This window comes from Bombus vosnesenskii, unplaced genomic scaffold (genome assembly GCF_011952255.1).
Source record: "Bombus vosnesenskii isolate JDL3184/JDL3185 unplaced genomic scaffold, Bvos_JDL3184-5_v1.1 scf7180000013264, whole genome shotgun sequence".
In the NCBI taxonomy this organism is placed as follows: domain Eukaryota; kingdom Metazoa; phylum Arthropoda; class Insecta; order Hymenoptera; family Apidae; genus Bombus; species Bombus vosnesenskii.
In genome coordinates, this window is record NW_022882924.1 from 7,171,894 (window position 1) to 7,188,815 (window position 16,922).

Consider the following 16,922-nt stretch of genomic DNA (forward strand, 5'->3'; position numbering starts at 1 on the left):
GATTCTATACTATTGTATAGTTTACTTATTAAATGAAAGGTAGTCACTTTTCACTTTCAATCGATGCTCTCCTTTTTGACAACAGGATCGAAAGTTTCCGAGAGCCTTGTATAGATATAAAATTGAAAGTTAATATTTGGAGTTGCAGTGTAACGCAAGCCATTAAAAATTCCGTTTACTAAGTCCGGATATCCTGTTGAAAACGAAAGCTTTCACGTACATATCTTCCCTTTCGAATGATAATAATAAGAACAGCAATTATTCGCAATAATCACATGCATCGAATATTAACGACACCGCCAAATAAGACAATGCGTACTAGAAAATTCATTTCCATGCAGATGAATGAAAAATGACCTAACAGCTAGAAAATGCGCGACTTTAAAAACGTACAGATCTATTTGCTGAACATGTTTGCGAAATTATTCTGATAAAATTTTTAATTGCAATTATAATAATGTATCCTGTCATTATCTATAATACCATTTAATTATTAATTATTAAAGGCAATTTAATTATTAAAGGCACGGCGATAAAAATATTTTAATAGAACATTTAAAGTAATTCGTACGTACATTTCCAATGCATTTTCTTTTAAAAAAATATTTACACAAAAAGTATTTGCTACTTCTTTGAACCAGAGAAACGGGTATACGCTGTCGCAACTGTATTGCTTAATCCACATATGTATATGTTAATATCTAAGCAAACTATATTTTTTTTTTGTATCCCGAGACGTCCATTCGAATACTATACATATGGTACGTCGTTTGTGAACGCTGATATTGCAGTAACATTATGCTGATTACTAACACATTGTCACCTGTGATGTAATAACGCATCTAATATTACACTCACAGTCAAAGCTTTGCTGCTTTGAAACGATGCCCTGAAGGAAAAGTCGATGGATAGATACAAATTGACTGGCGACCGAAGAATTAAGTCCGTTAAAAGTTAATCTATGGACAAGTAGTTTAACGTTCTATCACGGTACAAATATAGGACGTTTAAATCTATCGAGTGCCAAAAAGCAGAAATTCGAAAAAAAATTAAATTATACGATAAAAACTATCATATAGACATAAGAAATGAGTATCTATCTTATAAAATAAGTACCTATATGTAACAAATGGATATTGATGTTAAATAATTACATAGCTTTAATAATTTTAACAAAATTCTCAGATAATCACCGTTACTTTAATATCACGGAATTCCATAGAAAATGCAAGTTACATTATACTTTAAGGCGCATCAATCACTTTTACCGCAACTACGGAAGAGAAAACAATAATCGCTCCAAGAATTTATTACAGCTTTAGACGCTAGTAATGTTAGACATCGATACCACGAACAATTTCCCTTTACGCATTTCTCTTATTAAACATATATTTCTTTCTATATTTCATACAAAATTTTCCCAAGCCTGCTCCCACTTACAATCGTATTTTCACTCAAATTCAAACGCAAGAAGATTCGTACAGTTAAAAAGCCTCTAAATGCTAACTTCCAACTAACGATCTACGACTATCAATTCGTTTCAGAATTACGACACGCTGAGCAAAGGGAAGAAATCGTGGAGTGTGAGACTGGGTCTGTCGCGACAGAATCAAAGCACCGATGATCCTGGCAAAGTGTGGGGAACGATAAGCGGCGGCAGCGGAATATCGCGTCAAATGATCTACGGGGATCCATGGCTCTATGGTACGGTTCGGTCTTCGAGACCTGGACACGAGCCACGAGGCTTCATGACACCACCGCCTCCGCCGCCACCGGGAGCACCAGTATTGGTAGTATGTTCCTGTCCGGAATTTCTCAGTGGAACCACCCGGAAATTCGGCAATTGCCGCAAGTGCGGTGGTCACCGATTGGCTGGTGTACCTTTAGGAGGAACATGTCGGCTACCACCGGTTTCCTCGAGGTCGAGGCCCAGCCTCGCCGGTAAGTCTCTCTATCGACGAAGAATTTAGCGGTTACAGTATCGATTACCGATTGTTCTTTATCTTTCGTGTTTTGCTCATGCCACGAAGGAAACGTGAGCAGCTAAAGGGAGAGATACGTTTTGTAATTAACGCGTACCTATACGCGCCGCTTAGATCGGTTAACGTTTGCTAATGCGTGGTAAGTGGCTGCATTAGTGAGTTGCTAAGTTTGTTAATGAAATTTCTCGCGTGACATACTTGAGCGAAGATCCGAACGATTCAAAGTGTACCTTTACTTCGTGCAACGACACGAAGTTACACAATTTAGTTAAATTTGTATATTTATCTGTAGGTATTTTTTTTCATTTTTTTTTTTATAGATATATTTAATTATAATAGAGATTTAGTAATGTTCCTTCTTTCTGTCATTCTTCCATTATTATATCGTGTAAAAAAAAAAAGAGGAAGAAAAGCAAAATATCTCACGCGACTACGTTTAAAACTATTCATTTACTACATTCAAAGAATTTCCATCGCGATTAAATATCACACGTTAGAATTCCACAAATTACAAACGCAAGACCGTTCCGATATCACACGTTTATCGTTAGTGAACGCAATTGAAAATCGGCAGGAGTGCTGAGGTCATCGATAGACGATCCGTACGACCTGATGCGTCGGAATCGACTAGTGGAGCCGAGGACGCGGGCACGCAGTATTTCGCCGCACCGACCGTTGTCTCAACGCGATTCTCGGAGCCAAAGTATGGCGCGGAACACGAAAGAGCGAAAGGGCTCGATCGAAGGTACTTCCTCGAAATCCGAATGGTTCGACAAAGAGGCGAGCGCGAGCTACGAGGACACAGGACGCAAGCAACGTGCGAACTTCATTGGCGTGTCCACGGACGAATGGCTGGAGGAATCGCCACTGCTGGCGGATTCGCGAAATCAATCGATCTCGACGACCGCTGTCAGGCTGCTTCGAATTCCGAAAAAGGTGAAAAGCGCGAAGAACGATTGGTCGGATTGCTCTGTGGTGAAAACACCGGAAACCAGTCAGACGAAAAGCAACCATCAAGATGACTGGAAAGAGAGGCCGTCGAGCGCCTGTGATTCAAGAAAGAGCATCCTCGTGTGCGACGTAAATCCCTATTTGTTGTTGAAGAAACAAAAGGACGAGGACGATCTGAGCGACGACCTGTCGGACAACGCCCTCGAGCAGGATGACGCGAGGCCGCTTTCCAGCCTGTTCGATCCCTCGAAAGTGAAATCGATCGAGAGGATACCGAACAGAAGCGCGGTCGCCGCGATCGGTGGCCAGAGAATAAGGGTGTTCAACGAGCCACGAGAAATCTCAGACGACGAGGAAGTTGCACCGGTCACGAGGATTCCCATACCAAAGGTTTCACCGAAGCGACCACCGAGAAGGTTGAAGGAAGCCAAACAAACGCTGAAGAGTATTCTGAAGCGGGGGAAGGTGCTCGAGACACGTAGGAAGAACGTCCTGTTCAACGTCGACAATGTTATATTCGCGCCCGAAAAACCGTCCGAAGTAACGCGACTATCCTGGAGCAGAATCGGCAGGATCGCGAGCTGCGGCTCACCCAGGGAGCAACCGAATAATGACGAGTCGGAGGAGGGTGAGGAAGAGGAAGAGGAAGAGGAAGAAGAAGAAGAGGAGGAGGAGCCAGTAACTGTATCATCGCACGAGCAGAGAGAAAAGTATAATTTCATCACCATTCCGAATATCAAGGATCCAAAGGTGGATAGAGTTCGACCGAAGGAACCTAGAATCTCGCAGCATGTGTGCCAAAATCCTATTAACCCTGTTGAAGGAATTAAGGTAGATAAGTTCGTATCCTCTTGCGATGCGGAACGTGTTGCCTCGAAGAAAAAAGAGAACGTTGAGGTACAACGGCGGAGCGAAGATATCGTTCCACGAAACTTCACTGATCAAACTGTTCATTCGTCGAGACGCGAGAACGCGAAGGAAGAGAACGAAGAAAGGAAAAGGATAGAGGAGACGAACGAGATCAGAATGAAGAAGGACACCGAATCGCAGATCAAGATCGAGGAATGCAAGGATCGTATTCCAAGCATCGCCGTAGACGAAAAGGACCTGATATTGAAGTCTGAGGGTAAGAATTTCGATTATTCTTTGTATTATGTTCATTGAATGTACCTTTTTCACTAGATCTTGCGAAAAATTCTGCCGTTTTTCCTAGTTATTTTTATCACGGTTTTGTGTATAAAAAAAATAAATAAGATGAAAAATATGGACCATAACGAGGATCGTTACACCGTGAAAAAGATAAATATACCGCTTAAAGAAAAAAATTAACATATCGTAACACAAGCCTGGAAACAAGAAAAAAGATTAAATTTTCCTATAGATGTAATATTTAATCTTAACTAAATGGTCATACGTAATAAACGTACGGTTTAGATCGAATCGATGTCAGACTAGAATCAAGGTTGCCTATCTTACGTGCAACGCAATATCTAGATTTATTTTATAGATATCAGAGTTTATCGTGTCACCAGCAGAGTGCATGAGAATTCTTAGTTTACAAAATGTACATTATTACATGTCCATTAGTCATCGTATGTTCAAATGGCCTTCGTTTTCTCAATTGGAAGCTTCCAGAATCGCTTCTTTTCGCACAAACACCAATTATTCCCTTCCTCTATAGTTTCACTGATTTATCGTTTTAGTCGCTTCCTTGCAAAACAATATTTAGTATAAAATATCGTCTTAGTCGTAATCCTCGTTTCTTTAATGTTTATCCTCTAAAATATCATATTCGAGAAGAGGGCAAATAAAATGAAAATACTATTTAGATAGAATAAAATGTAAACGTGAATTAAAACGAAAATTAAAAATATTTGTAATCCTATCTGCAAGTTATGGATTTCTATTATTTGCCATTGTGGACACTTTCTGAAATAATATTCGATTATTGAAAATAATTCGCAGCATGATATCCGTTAACAATAATAATTTCTTAAAGAATTTCCCCGACTTATAGTCATAAATCTTCAGACAATTTACGGAATAATTCTCCTTTCTCTGGGTATCGCGAGCGTGTAATTATGCATTTTAGAGATCTCACGCGTTTTCTCTTCTTTTCATAACTATTCACGACTTCACACTTGCATGTGATTAGACCTCGCAATACAGCCGTATTTGTTTACCAAAAGATAAATCTGTTCATTTTCCATGACTTAAATTATTATCAAGAACAAGCTTGCTGTCCTCCTAACGATACGCATTTTGTTCTTTTATATATATAATTTCACGCTAGATTCTGTATCGTAAATATGTAAATACTTTGATAACAATTTCAACAAAATATACCAGACAAATTTTACGATTGCTTCCGTGTCTTATACGTTTTAGTGGCAGATCTAATAATACTTGTCACTAATTTACAGAAAACTCCAAAAAATCATCTTTATCACGCAGCCAAAGCGAACGATCGTTTAACAGACCAGAGGTATCAGCTGGCGATGTGCTTTTTATGGATACCATGCGCCTCAGCCTGTGTAGAAGAGTGAAAGAATCGTCGCCAGGTTCAAACGAGCAAACGATTCGACATAAAGATTCAATCGAATCTACGACAACGACGATAAAAGATTCGGACTTGAAGGAAGAGACTGATTCGATTAAAATAGAATGTCAATCGGAATTATCAAACGCAAAAGAAATCGAAGAAGTTCCTACTGAAAGTATAATTAAGCCAGAGATGGAACCTTCGATAGAAATTCAAAGGAATTTTGATGGGAACGGCGATCATTTCCGAGGAATGAGGCCAACAAGTTGGTCTCCTCCGCCTGGAAAACAGAAACATCGTTACAAAATCAGCGATTCTGATGCGAAACTGAAAATCGTGAATAATACCGAATCAGAACGAAGCAGTCCACTGTTGAAGACCACTTGGAGCACATCGAATTCGTACGGATCGTCGAAAATCGAGATCGGATCACCGACCATGGAAAACAACGTGTATAAAATTACAGTCAGTCCCCGAGCTTCGCCTCTTATACATCGATTGCAGATAGGCCCAGGTACTAATGGGTCGAGAAGAACGTCGATTTTAATCAACGGTGACACAACCCCTACCGCTGAAACATCGCCGGACAACAAAGTGACCATCAGCGTCGGTGGAGAAGACAGCGTTTACAATCCCACGGTGATCTCGGTAAACTCGGAAAATTTGCCGCGAATAAAGAGTTCTAGCGAAAATCGAACGCTTGTGATCTTAGACAACTACAAGTCAAACATCGTGGTCGAATCTGTCAAAGAAAACGACAAAGAAGATATAAAATCAAAATCGTTAAATGCGACTGAATCGGAATCTATCGAACAGACCGAATATTCTCGAAGAAACAACGAAACCTCGTCCGAGAATAGAATAGCGTCAAGTGTCCTAGAAACGTCAAGGGACTCTGAGAAGCAAATGAGATCAAATATCGAAAGTAAAACTTCTACCACGGAGAAGAGTGGTAAGTTTTACATAACGAACGAACGAGCGACACGAACGGAACAAACAACACAGCAAAAAGATACGGAAAATTCGTCGAAACTTTTGGGACTGTCGAAAGAAGCACTGATCTCGAAACTGCTCGAGGATTCCCTAAGGAAGGCAAGAAAAAATGGAGAGATCCTCGACGAAGACAGCGGCGAAGCTATTTTGAAAATACTGAAGCAAAGTTTGCTGAAGAGCAAGGAGTACGAGAGTTCCGAGTCGACTCTCGAGGCGAATTACTCGAGAACATCCAGCTTAAATTCGGATGGCGATTTCATTTCAACGAATCTCTTCCTTGAGGAGAATCCCTATGAGGTAATCAAGGAGCCCATTTACGAGGAGATTCCCGACGAACCTCCGCCTCTGCCACTGAGTCCGCCACCCACGGAGGATTACATAAAAGACAGAATATATTTCGGTGACATCGATTACTATAGAAAAAGTAATTCGGATCAGTTCCTTGGATCCTACTTGACGGACAATGTTTTCAAAAAATCCGAGGATGTTGCTGAAACTTATTTGTCGAAGAGTCCCGAGGACTTCTTCAAGAAAATGTCTACGTCGCCAGAAGAAGAGAATATCTCAAGTAAATTCGAATTGCTTAATTACCTTATGGACTCGAAGGATCAAGCAACATCCATCGAAGAGGAAGATGACGACGACGATGAAGACGAAGAAGATACGGAGGGAGATCTTGAAGCGCTGTATGAGCAAAAAGAGACCAGCCTCGGCGATCTTAGTTCGAAGAGTTCACAGATATCCAACGTTTCCGATAGCAGTGAGGAATGCAATATTATATTGACCAGCTCATCGGAAACATCAAAAGTATGTTTTCATCAGAGTTTTATATTTTTTTTCTATTTGTTTTTTCTTGTATGATATTACATTATAATGCTTCGAAATCAGAAATCAATATATTCTTGATGCCATAGTTTTGCGTTAATATAAACCAACTTGTATTTTTCTCGCGATAATCGTCTATTTATTGTTTCTCCAATTAAAAGTTTATTACACACACGTAAATAAGATAACATCGCGTGTAATACATGTAATGATAGTTCAGATAAAAGTCGTGATGTGAATTACAATTTTTAAAGGTAAGAGCCGTAGATATAGAAAGAACTGATAGCGGAGTGGGATCAGAAAGCAGTCAAGCCAGCAGCACTCGGGGCGTGCCAAGACGTTGGAGGGCAGGAAATGTCTCTTCGGGACCAGGAAGTCTCCTCAGTGGAATCCCACAAGTGATTTCCGGTGATTCAAAGCACTGCGAGGACTGCGAACAACGTTTGGATCCTTTAATAACAGACAGGTAAGTGATGATATAATATTTGTGTACAAATTAACAAAAGAATACCTGAGAGGAAATAAATACAATTACAATTTGTATTCTGTTAGAATATGAAGTAATCGTATGAATATATACATATATTTTCAATGTTTTAGTATTACAATCTTTCCTAATTTGTAAAAATATATCTGTTAATATTTTGTTAAAGTACTATTATTATTAAGTAATAAATACTACTACTACTACTACTACTACTACTACTACTACTACTACTACTTTTAATTATATGAATTTGTAATTTAATTTTTAATGTAGTAAGGATTTTAATAACTGTTATTATGTTTGTTTAGTGGTGTAGTGTACGCCCCTTTCGTGTGTAGAAAATGCTCTAAAAAGAGAATAGAGCGCAAAGAAATCATTACAGAGATTGTAGAGACTGAACAAAAGTACGGAAGAGATCTACAAATTATTCTCGAAGAATTTCACAGACCTATGCTAAGGGCTGGGCTTCTCACATCCGAGCAGCTTGCAGCGATTTTCCTCAACGTAGAAGAACTTCTCGAACACAACCTTGTACTCGCAGAAAAATTAAAAGATGCCGTGGAATTTGCTCAGGTAAATAGATAGCCCTTCAATACCATTTCTATTACTTGTACGTTCATCAACTCTTGTTACATTTATTACACATTATTTGTGACCATACTGTATACCGAATAAAGTTGAAAATAATTTTTTAAAGTAATTTAATTTAAATTTCCCCTGTGATATTTCTGCAACATATAATTTTATAAATAAAAATAATGCACATTTGAATAGAAGCGTATCAAATAGATTTTTCATTTTATTATCGATGGATGAACGTTTTAATCTAACATTCTGATTGATTTTAAGAAATAAGGTTGTATACAAATAAGGATAATAATTTCTAAATAATTTATAGGAATCCGGGGATGAAGATCTTCTAACAGTAGATGTAGGAAAAATCTTCCTGGAATCTGAGCGGATGTTACATGCATTTGAAAGCTATTGTACCCGTCAAGGAAGCGCAAGCTTATTATTACAGAATTTAGAGAAGGAAAAAGAACTACTGCGAATTTTTCTAAAGGTTTCACAAATGGAAAACACTGTTTTACGTAGAATGAATTTGAATTCCTTCCTAATGGTAAGGGAAAAGCGGAGTTATGACATCTTTTCAAATGCAAGACTTTATATAAAAAATAATTCTTTTCTTCTAGGTTCCCGTTCAAAGAGTAACAAAATATCCTCTCCTGTTGGCTCGATTACTGAAAGCTACACCTTCTGTACGACCAGACATACAAGAAGCAAAAGAAAGTCTAAAACAAGCTCAAGCTACCATAGAGTTACATTTGGAACATATGAATGCTGTAAGTATATCATTAATCTGTATTATAAATTTCGAATAAAATTAATATCAATATTTTAATGTAAATATGTAAATATTACATGCACAATGGACAAATTTAATAATGTAATAACAGGAAGCAAAGGATGTAACTTCGACAAAGCTTTGGAGAAGAATTTCAATTATTCAGAATGGTAGACGACCTATTGGTGAACAGGATATGGTGAATATAAAATTAAGGAAGGTAATGTAGAAATAATTTATTTTAAAATATACGAATGCATTATTTAACTGTATAATTAACTTTAAATATATTTGAGTTAAATGTAAATTAATACAACAAATAAATAATAGATGGCCGTAGAAGTATTAGAATGGGCTCATGAAGAAGCAAAATTCGTATTAGAAGGACGTCTTTTAGTTGCTCAGCCAACAGATAACAATTGGAGACGCGGGCGTACTGTCAAGCTTGCTCCTGTAACTGCCATGTTGGTTACTAATGGCAAGGTATAAATCATGCCGTTTACAATTATATTTAACGATATTCTATATTTATAATTGACGCTTGTTTACACATTATACAAATTTTTCTACAGCCAAATGCAGAGGACCTTGAATTTAACGACGATTCTCTCTTTCCAAGACACATTGGTATCAAGGAAGCTACATTATTGCTAGTTAAAGAAAAACTTGGACGTTATTCATTATTGCGCGTAAGTTATTTTCACGACTTTAAATCAGATGTACGCAATTGAGCTCTTTCTTATTATGTGAAATTTCATTTATTTTAGGAACCGTTGTATCTGGATAAGTGTATAGTATGTTGTGAAACAGACCTTGAAGATTATTTCGAAATTCAAGAATTATCATCAAAGGAAACTTTTATATTTAAGGTAATACTTTTATTACATAAAATACGATGCGATATTATAATGTAATTTACATTATGTTTTACATTATAAAAATTTACATAATTTTTATTCTAATGTCTGTAAAACTAACATATTTAATGAAATCGAGTTTCGCTATTGTGTTTTATTATTTATAAAAGATAAAGATAGAATTTTTATATATTATATTTTCTCAATAATCGTTGTTTCATTTACAACAAATATTATATTGCAGGCCGAAGATGGCGCCAGAACAAAGAGGTGGTGTAGGACGTTACAAACACACGCACAATCTCTTGGTGCATGGCGTAAACGTCGTGGAGCGCTGCCAAATATCATGATATGCGGTGTCGCGAGAAATTGATGAAGAAACGACACAATTAAATATAAAAGTAGAATCTAAATTTACAGGTATTATTTAAAGGTGATTGTGATTCCTAAACACGCACGAATAAGTTCGTGCAATCGATTAAAATGACGTATGATCTCCAGATGAATTAGCAGTGATTTATCAAGGAGAATATATGTGTTGGACCAAAAGATTTCCTCTGCTCATTGGTGGTATGTATCAATGAGTAATATGAAAATCTAACTCTTGCCGTGCGCAGACTATTTTGCGTTCGGTTACAGTACGTTGCAGAAACTTAAGTTTCCTACGTCGCTGTAGCCAACACGTTGTACAACATTATATAACGTCACAAATTGTTCTGCTTTTCCCTTCTCCCGGATACCGCAACTACATGTATACCGAATGAGTAATTGCCCACGCGTAGGACTATTTAACATTTGCATTGAAGCTAAAAGAGCAGAGAGTAGCTGTGATACTGACCGGTGTAGTATTGGGTACTTTTTATCAGATTACATCAAATACTGCAGTACGAATCGAGCTTTTATTTCTATGTATTTTTATAAAGACATTTAATTTTCCCGAAAATAAATTGATAATAATGTACATAATTTTAAAAATGAGGTAATAGGGTTATTATATTTTGTACCCTTATGGTTTACGAGAACTAAGAAACTGCCAAATGTTCCGTAAAATCAAGCTTGGTAATGATTTATATATAAATTAATTAATCTACTAGATATAGTATATAACTATTCCTTAAATAATAATTAACAGTATTTTATGGCGTCTAACACACAAACTTGAAATTGTATATTGTACAATAATTTTATTTAAGACCTAAGCCATACGTTTTGTATATAGATGTATATTTATATTGAGATTGGTTTTAGACACATAATTGTTATTTTAAATCCGTCATTCAATAAAAATCAAATATACTTATTTGCATGCTGTATATTACAGCATGATCAATATTGTTCCTTATTTACCACATTCATTACTCATATGTCAGCTAGAAACAATAATAAATACAAATAGATTTGTTTTAAAAAAAATCAATATTTTTTCTACCAATATAGATATATTTATACATGTACAAGTACAGGTACTGTATGATACCGATAGTTTTTTGTTTACCTTCATCACATATTAAAAAGTCATCAATATCGGAAAGGTTAGGTTTGATCTGTACATTTACCAATAATTAAACATGAATTAAAAAGTTTACTAAACATAACAAATGATATTTAAAAAATGTTAAACACTAAGAAATTTAAAACCATTCTTCTGACGTATACGTTGTCACCAAAACGCACAACTATAGACGAAAATACACTGAAGTGGAAATTTTTTTGCGACTATCTTAGAAACTGAAGCTAACCGCCAGTTATATGTATAGGAACAAGTTGTTCAAAATGTTGCACTTTTGAACATATTCAAAAATTATCAAAATCAGAGAGGAAGTAGCACTCCTACAACTTCACCAAATATAGTTACAATTACATCATAAATTACACAATTATATGTTCGATAATTTCAAAATTGAGATATAGATTAGAAATGGCAAATAATTTTATCAGACCTTCTCTCACGTGACATAAACAGGCATATGAAACATCAGTGTAGCAAATTTAAATAATAATCAATAAATGTTTGAAAAATATTTATAATACACAAATTGTTTCGAATATAATGTATATATATATGTATATGTATATATATATATATATACAAGCTGATATGTACAAATAAGATAAAAGTAAACATTCATCTATAATGACTATATCTCAATAAAAAATAAAAGTTTGCTATATATAAGCTGTTGTTGATTTGTTTTGCTACTTTTTAAATACTAAAAGTTTAATATTTAAATTAATCCTTATGTGCTACAACAATGCACAATCTACGTATGTATGAATTTCGTAATGCGAAGTAAGCAGTGGATGTAAGGGGTTCTCAAACATTCATTCACTTGTTTTTATAATTCAGAACCACTGACCTGTCATAAACAACGAAGATGGCTTAAGGTAGACTCGTTATCTGTTAATTCTTTTAACGTTGACATGATGTGTGTTACTATCCACAAGGTTTTTCATTTCTTTTAATGAAGAATTAGATTTGTTTGCAATTATGGCTCAAGCGAAACTTCACTCACAGGAAGAAACAAGTAGCACACTTAACGATAAAGAGAAGGAAGCTGACGAAAAAGAAGGTATAGACTTGAAATAGTTTCGAAAGTATTGAACCCATTATCACTTCTGTTAACATGTATAAGCTATTATTGATTAATTTCATAATAATACATTAAAAATATTTCGTTCGATTTAAAGTAATCATATTTCGGTTATACGTAATTGGAAAATGTCACATATATTACTCAAACAAGTGTCTTTATTATTATAACATTATTTACAAATGAATTTTTTTAGGTTCAACAACAGTCCTAGAATGTGCAGTCTGCCTTCAACCATGTATATATCCTGCAAGATTACCTTGCAATCATATATATTGTTACCTCTGTGTCAAAGGTGTTGCGAATCAAAGCAAAAGATGTCCCATGTGTCGTCAAGAAATTCCTCCTGATTTTCTTAATAGACCACAACTGGTAGAAGTAGATGAAGCACGGAAGGAATCAGAACATTTTGAAGAAGAATACCAATGGTTTTACGAAGGTAGAAATGGTACAGTATCTTTTATTACACAAATTTATTTTATTTTTTAGCTACAGATAAGATAATTCTTATAAATATAATTTATTAAATATAAATATATCTACACAAATATACATATATGTATGTCATAGATGTTATGCACAAAGATATAAAAACATGAGTTAAAGAAGTAAATTATTAAGATAATATACTTCAAATTACAAATAAAATCAATGTTACTAGAACATTAAAGGTAAAAAGTAAATAACTTCATTATTTGTTAAAAACATGTGATGAAGTATAGAGGAGTTTATATCATACCCCTTCATAGGTTGGTGGAAATATGATTCAAGGACTAGCCAGGATTTGGAAGCTATTTACAACCTAGGTAGCACCCAATGTGAAATTTTAATTTGTGGCATGCTTTATATAATTGACTTTAAAAACAATTGTCAGTACAGAAAATATCAACCATATTATAAACGTAATATTAAGCGTGATAGAAAAGATGCACCTTGCAAGGGTGTTTCAGGAATAAAATAAATTGTAATTGCATCTTTTATATCTTTTTAAATATTATTGGCATAAAATGTTTTTGATTGTATTTATACCTTATATAACCATTCATAGAACTATCTATAGTATTATGCACAATATACCTGTTATAAATTTTCATGTAAAATATTGTATGATGTAAAAAGTATAAGGATTTTCATTATTTTGTTATAAAAGGATTACAATTTAGTTTCCATGTATATTTGTAATAAAACTTCTGTATTCCAGAATACAAGTTATTTTTCTTTGTAAATTCCCCAGCTGAAACACAACATTCGTTTATGTAATCATTCTGATTATGATTATGATTATGATTATGATTATGATTATGATTATGATTTTGATTCCGATTCCGATTCCGATTCCGATTCCGATTCCGATACTGATTCCGATACTGATTCCGATACTGATTCCGATACTGACTCCAGTTCTGACTCTGACTCCGATTCCAATTCCGATTCCGATTCTGATTCCGATTCCGATTCGGATTCCGATTCTGATTCTGATTCCGATACTGATTCCGATACTGACTCCGATTCTGACTCTGACTCTGACTCTGATTCTGATTCTGATTCTCACACTCACCCTGACTCTGACTCTAACTCTGATTTTGATTCTATGGACAACATAACTTGTGTAATTTTGAATTACATTTTTACAGGTTGGTGGCAATATGATCAACGTACAAGTCATGAATTAGAAACTGCATATAAACAAGGCAAACGGAATTGTGAATTATTGATCGCAGGATTTCTTTATATTGCTGATTTTGGTTCAATGCTCCAATTACGTAGAAATGATCCTTCTAGGCGAAGAAAAATTAAACGTGATTTATATAATGTACCAAAAAAAGGAGTAGCAGGTTTAAGATTAATTAATCAAGATGAAGAAATCACTAGAGAAGTAAGGGGAGCAGAAAGACCAGCTAGTCCTGCAAGTGATGATATGGGTATAATAATTACTAAAACCAGTTGTTTGTTGAAGTTTTAATCGTACTTGTGAGAGCTTTGTAATGATTATTAGCATTATATATATGGGTAATGTAACTTTTTGTTTAAAGGCACCGGAGATGGTACAAATACTCCAGTACCTCCAAGTAATACACCACAAACACCAGCTGGTGGAACAGCAAGTGGTGATGCTACACCTCTAAATGACAGAATGGAACAAAGAGACTCTTTACATCAGGTATTAGAACAAATGCGTTCCTTAGTTCTGAGAGAACATTTATCTTCAGATACAGATGATGAATTAGAGGAAGATGAAGGAAGTGAATCACCTTCCACTCATCCTACATTATAATGACTACAAACATCTAATATTTCCTATTCATCAAATGAAGATCATTTTTAAAAAGTTTAATTTATTGAAATAAATGTGCATCCTATTAAATGAAAAATATAGTATAATAAACTCATGTACATGTTCAAAGATGCAGAACATTTATATATGTGATGTACTGACATGCAATCTGTACATTGCTCTGTGATGCTTATTAAAAACAAAACAATTAAGTACAATTAAGTCTTTCACAACTAAATATTCAGTGGATGATCATTTTAAATATTCTTTTGCATATTACGAATGTTCAGGCTTTATAAATGCATATATTAGTAATTTTACACTTTTTACCATCTCCTTAAAAAATGTTCTCCAGGAAAGAAATATCATTCCATGTTCCTGTACTTTAATGTTGATTCTACTTAATTCATGTTTATGTAATTTTCATAATTATTGTAAATTATGTTATGTCGTAACTTTAGGTTATTGAGAGTAATTAAGAAAATTTTTTTGTATCTTAAAAAATAACAATAATCTACTGTTTTTGCACATAAAATATTAATATATTCTGAAATTTAGCAATATTTTCTTATTTATACGTTCGATATAATTAGCGCACTGCCATCTTTTTTGCATTTGTTATCAGCATTTCTTATATTAATCTTTTAAATTGATGCACATCGAAAAATAACATGATTTTCATTCAACTTGTTAATATTATCGTTAAAAATAAACTAGACATTTGTTAAAAAATCATAGCGTTTCTCGTGCATTGTAGATAATTTTACTATAATGGTGATAATACTATCGATTCTAGTAATATAAAAATATTTTTTACCGAATAGTTTTTACACCTCCAGTATTTAAAAATTAGATGTAAAAGGAAATTATAAATACTAAAATAATTATGCAAACTTTTATTTGAATATTTTTACAAATATTATAAACAGCGAAAATTAAAAATATATAATAATCTATTAATTAAAAAAAAGATATGTATAATATGAAATAAATAATTAATTTTAGATATATTATATAAGAATCTTCGATTTTTCATGATAAAAATAAAAATAGAGCATATGTTAGGTACTTTCTTGTACTTTTATTCTTTTATTTTTTTGTTATATTTACCGAATTACAAAATATATTACTACTTTTCTGATAATATTATGCTTCAAATTCTTACTTCTTTTTAAATAAAATAAGACAGATTCATTCTTTCTAGGCTAAAACCATGCTGCTGTGCATCAAATTTCATATAACATTAAGTTCCTCTTTCATCATAGATGTAAATCACTAATTATTTTAGTATTAGATTTCATTCAAATTTAATATTTTCAAACGCAGTATGTAGTATTAAAAAAACAGTTGAGAAAATTTGCATCTCCCACTACTTACAATAATTTGATAATCAGGAACTTAATTATAACTTTGAAGCTGTAAATCGTAACGAGTGATTCAAGAGTTTATTTCCGTTCTTGTTTAACACTGATTTGAATGATTGATAATTTATTATGATTTTCGTGACGGACCGTAAATATGATGTAATGCAAGTGTCCGAAATCGTGATATTTTAACTCTGTTTCACTCGTTCTTTTTTAAAAAATAAAAGATTAAATGAATTTTCTAACTACTTTTCTTTGTTATAATGTCGCATCAACATCTAGTGGGCTTGCGTCGCAGTGCAACTCGGTCTCGTCACAGGAGGAATAGATTGCCAGAACTGCTGAAACGACTAATATAAGTAATTTCGCGTACATGCATTTCAGCATGTTCAGATACATATAAACAAGTCATTCTTCTGAAGTACATAAATTGTGTCGAGACTTTGCGACAACCGAAAACTTTTTTACAGATCTTAAAAAGATAAGAGTAAGATCTGTATTCTTTAATATTAGCTGATATTATGCATTCTAAATACCCTATTTAAATTTGTAAAATATAATTTTCTATCGATCTTTTAACATCGTTTACTATCGTACACTTCATATTTATTATGTCAGTATTATGATATAGTATAGTATCATGATACCAATTACATGTACTTATATTCGAATTAACATTTGAATTAATATCAGTTTGATTAAATTCCTAC

General features: G+C 34.1%; 2 protein-coding genes across 8 annotated transcripts in view; both read left to right on the top strand.

The window, feature by feature from the left end:
• Positions 1–10,957, top strand: part of LOC117236451 (titin) — a 48,588-nt gene extending 37,631 nt beyond the window's left edge. For 2 of the 5 annotated variants that reach the window (XM_033499432.1, XM_033499423.1), the window contains exons 3-14: positions 1,545–1,941; positions 2,557–4,059; positions 5,357–7,275; positions 7,548–7,759; positions 8,089–8,353; positions 8,679–8,900; positions 8,974–9,123; positions 9,238–9,345; positions 9,456–9,608; positions 9,698–9,814; positions 9,893–9,994; positions 10,227–10,951. In XM_033499432.1, the coding sequence (XP_033355323.1) occupies positions 1,545–1,941; positions 2,557–4,059; positions 5,357–7,275; positions 7,548–7,759; positions 8,089–8,353; positions 8,679–8,900; positions 8,974–9,123; positions 9,238–9,345; positions 9,456–9,608; positions 9,698–9,814; positions 9,893–9,994; positions 10,227–10,355 (5,277 nt within the window). In that variant the 3' untranslated portion in view covers positions 10,356–10,951. Of the gene's footprint in view, positions 1–1,544; positions 1,942–2,030; positions 2,122–2,556; positions 4,060–5,356; positions 7,276–7,547; positions 7,760–8,088; positions 8,354–8,678; positions 8,901–8,973; positions 9,124–9,237; positions 9,346–9,455; positions 9,609–9,697; positions 9,815–9,892; positions 9,995–10,226 lie in introns of those variants that run through there. The other 3 variants (XR_004493858.1, XM_033499442.1, XM_033499451.1) reach the window with 3 other exon arrangements.
• A 1,168-nt stretch (positions 10,958–12,125) lies between these two features.
• LOC117237452 (E3 ubiquitin-protein ligase RNF146) lies at positions 12,126–16,665 on the top strand. Of its 3 annotated transcripts, none has more exons than XM_033501438.1 (5): positions 12,126–12,552; positions 12,770–13,021; positions 13,323–13,379; positions 14,208–14,495; positions 14,607–15,066. In XM_033501438.1, the coding sequence occupies exons 1-5, from the start codon at positions 12,471–12,473 to the stop codon at positions 14,846–14,848; spliced, it is 921 nt and encodes a 306-aa protein (XP_033357329.1). In that variant the 5' UTR covers positions 12,126–12,470; the 3' UTR covers positions 14,849–15,066. The 3 variants fall into 3 exon arrangements, with proteins under 3 accessions (XP_033357329.1, XP_033357322.1, XP_033357327.1); XM_033501436.1 differs by lacking the exon at positions 13,323–13,379 and adding an exon at positions 16,495–16,665 and having other exon boundaries at positions 12,128–12,552; positions 14,607–14,734; XM_033501431.1 differs by lacking the exon at positions 13,323–13,379 and having other exon boundaries at positions 12,127–12,552.
• Positions 16,666–16,922: the final 257 nt, after the last annotated feature.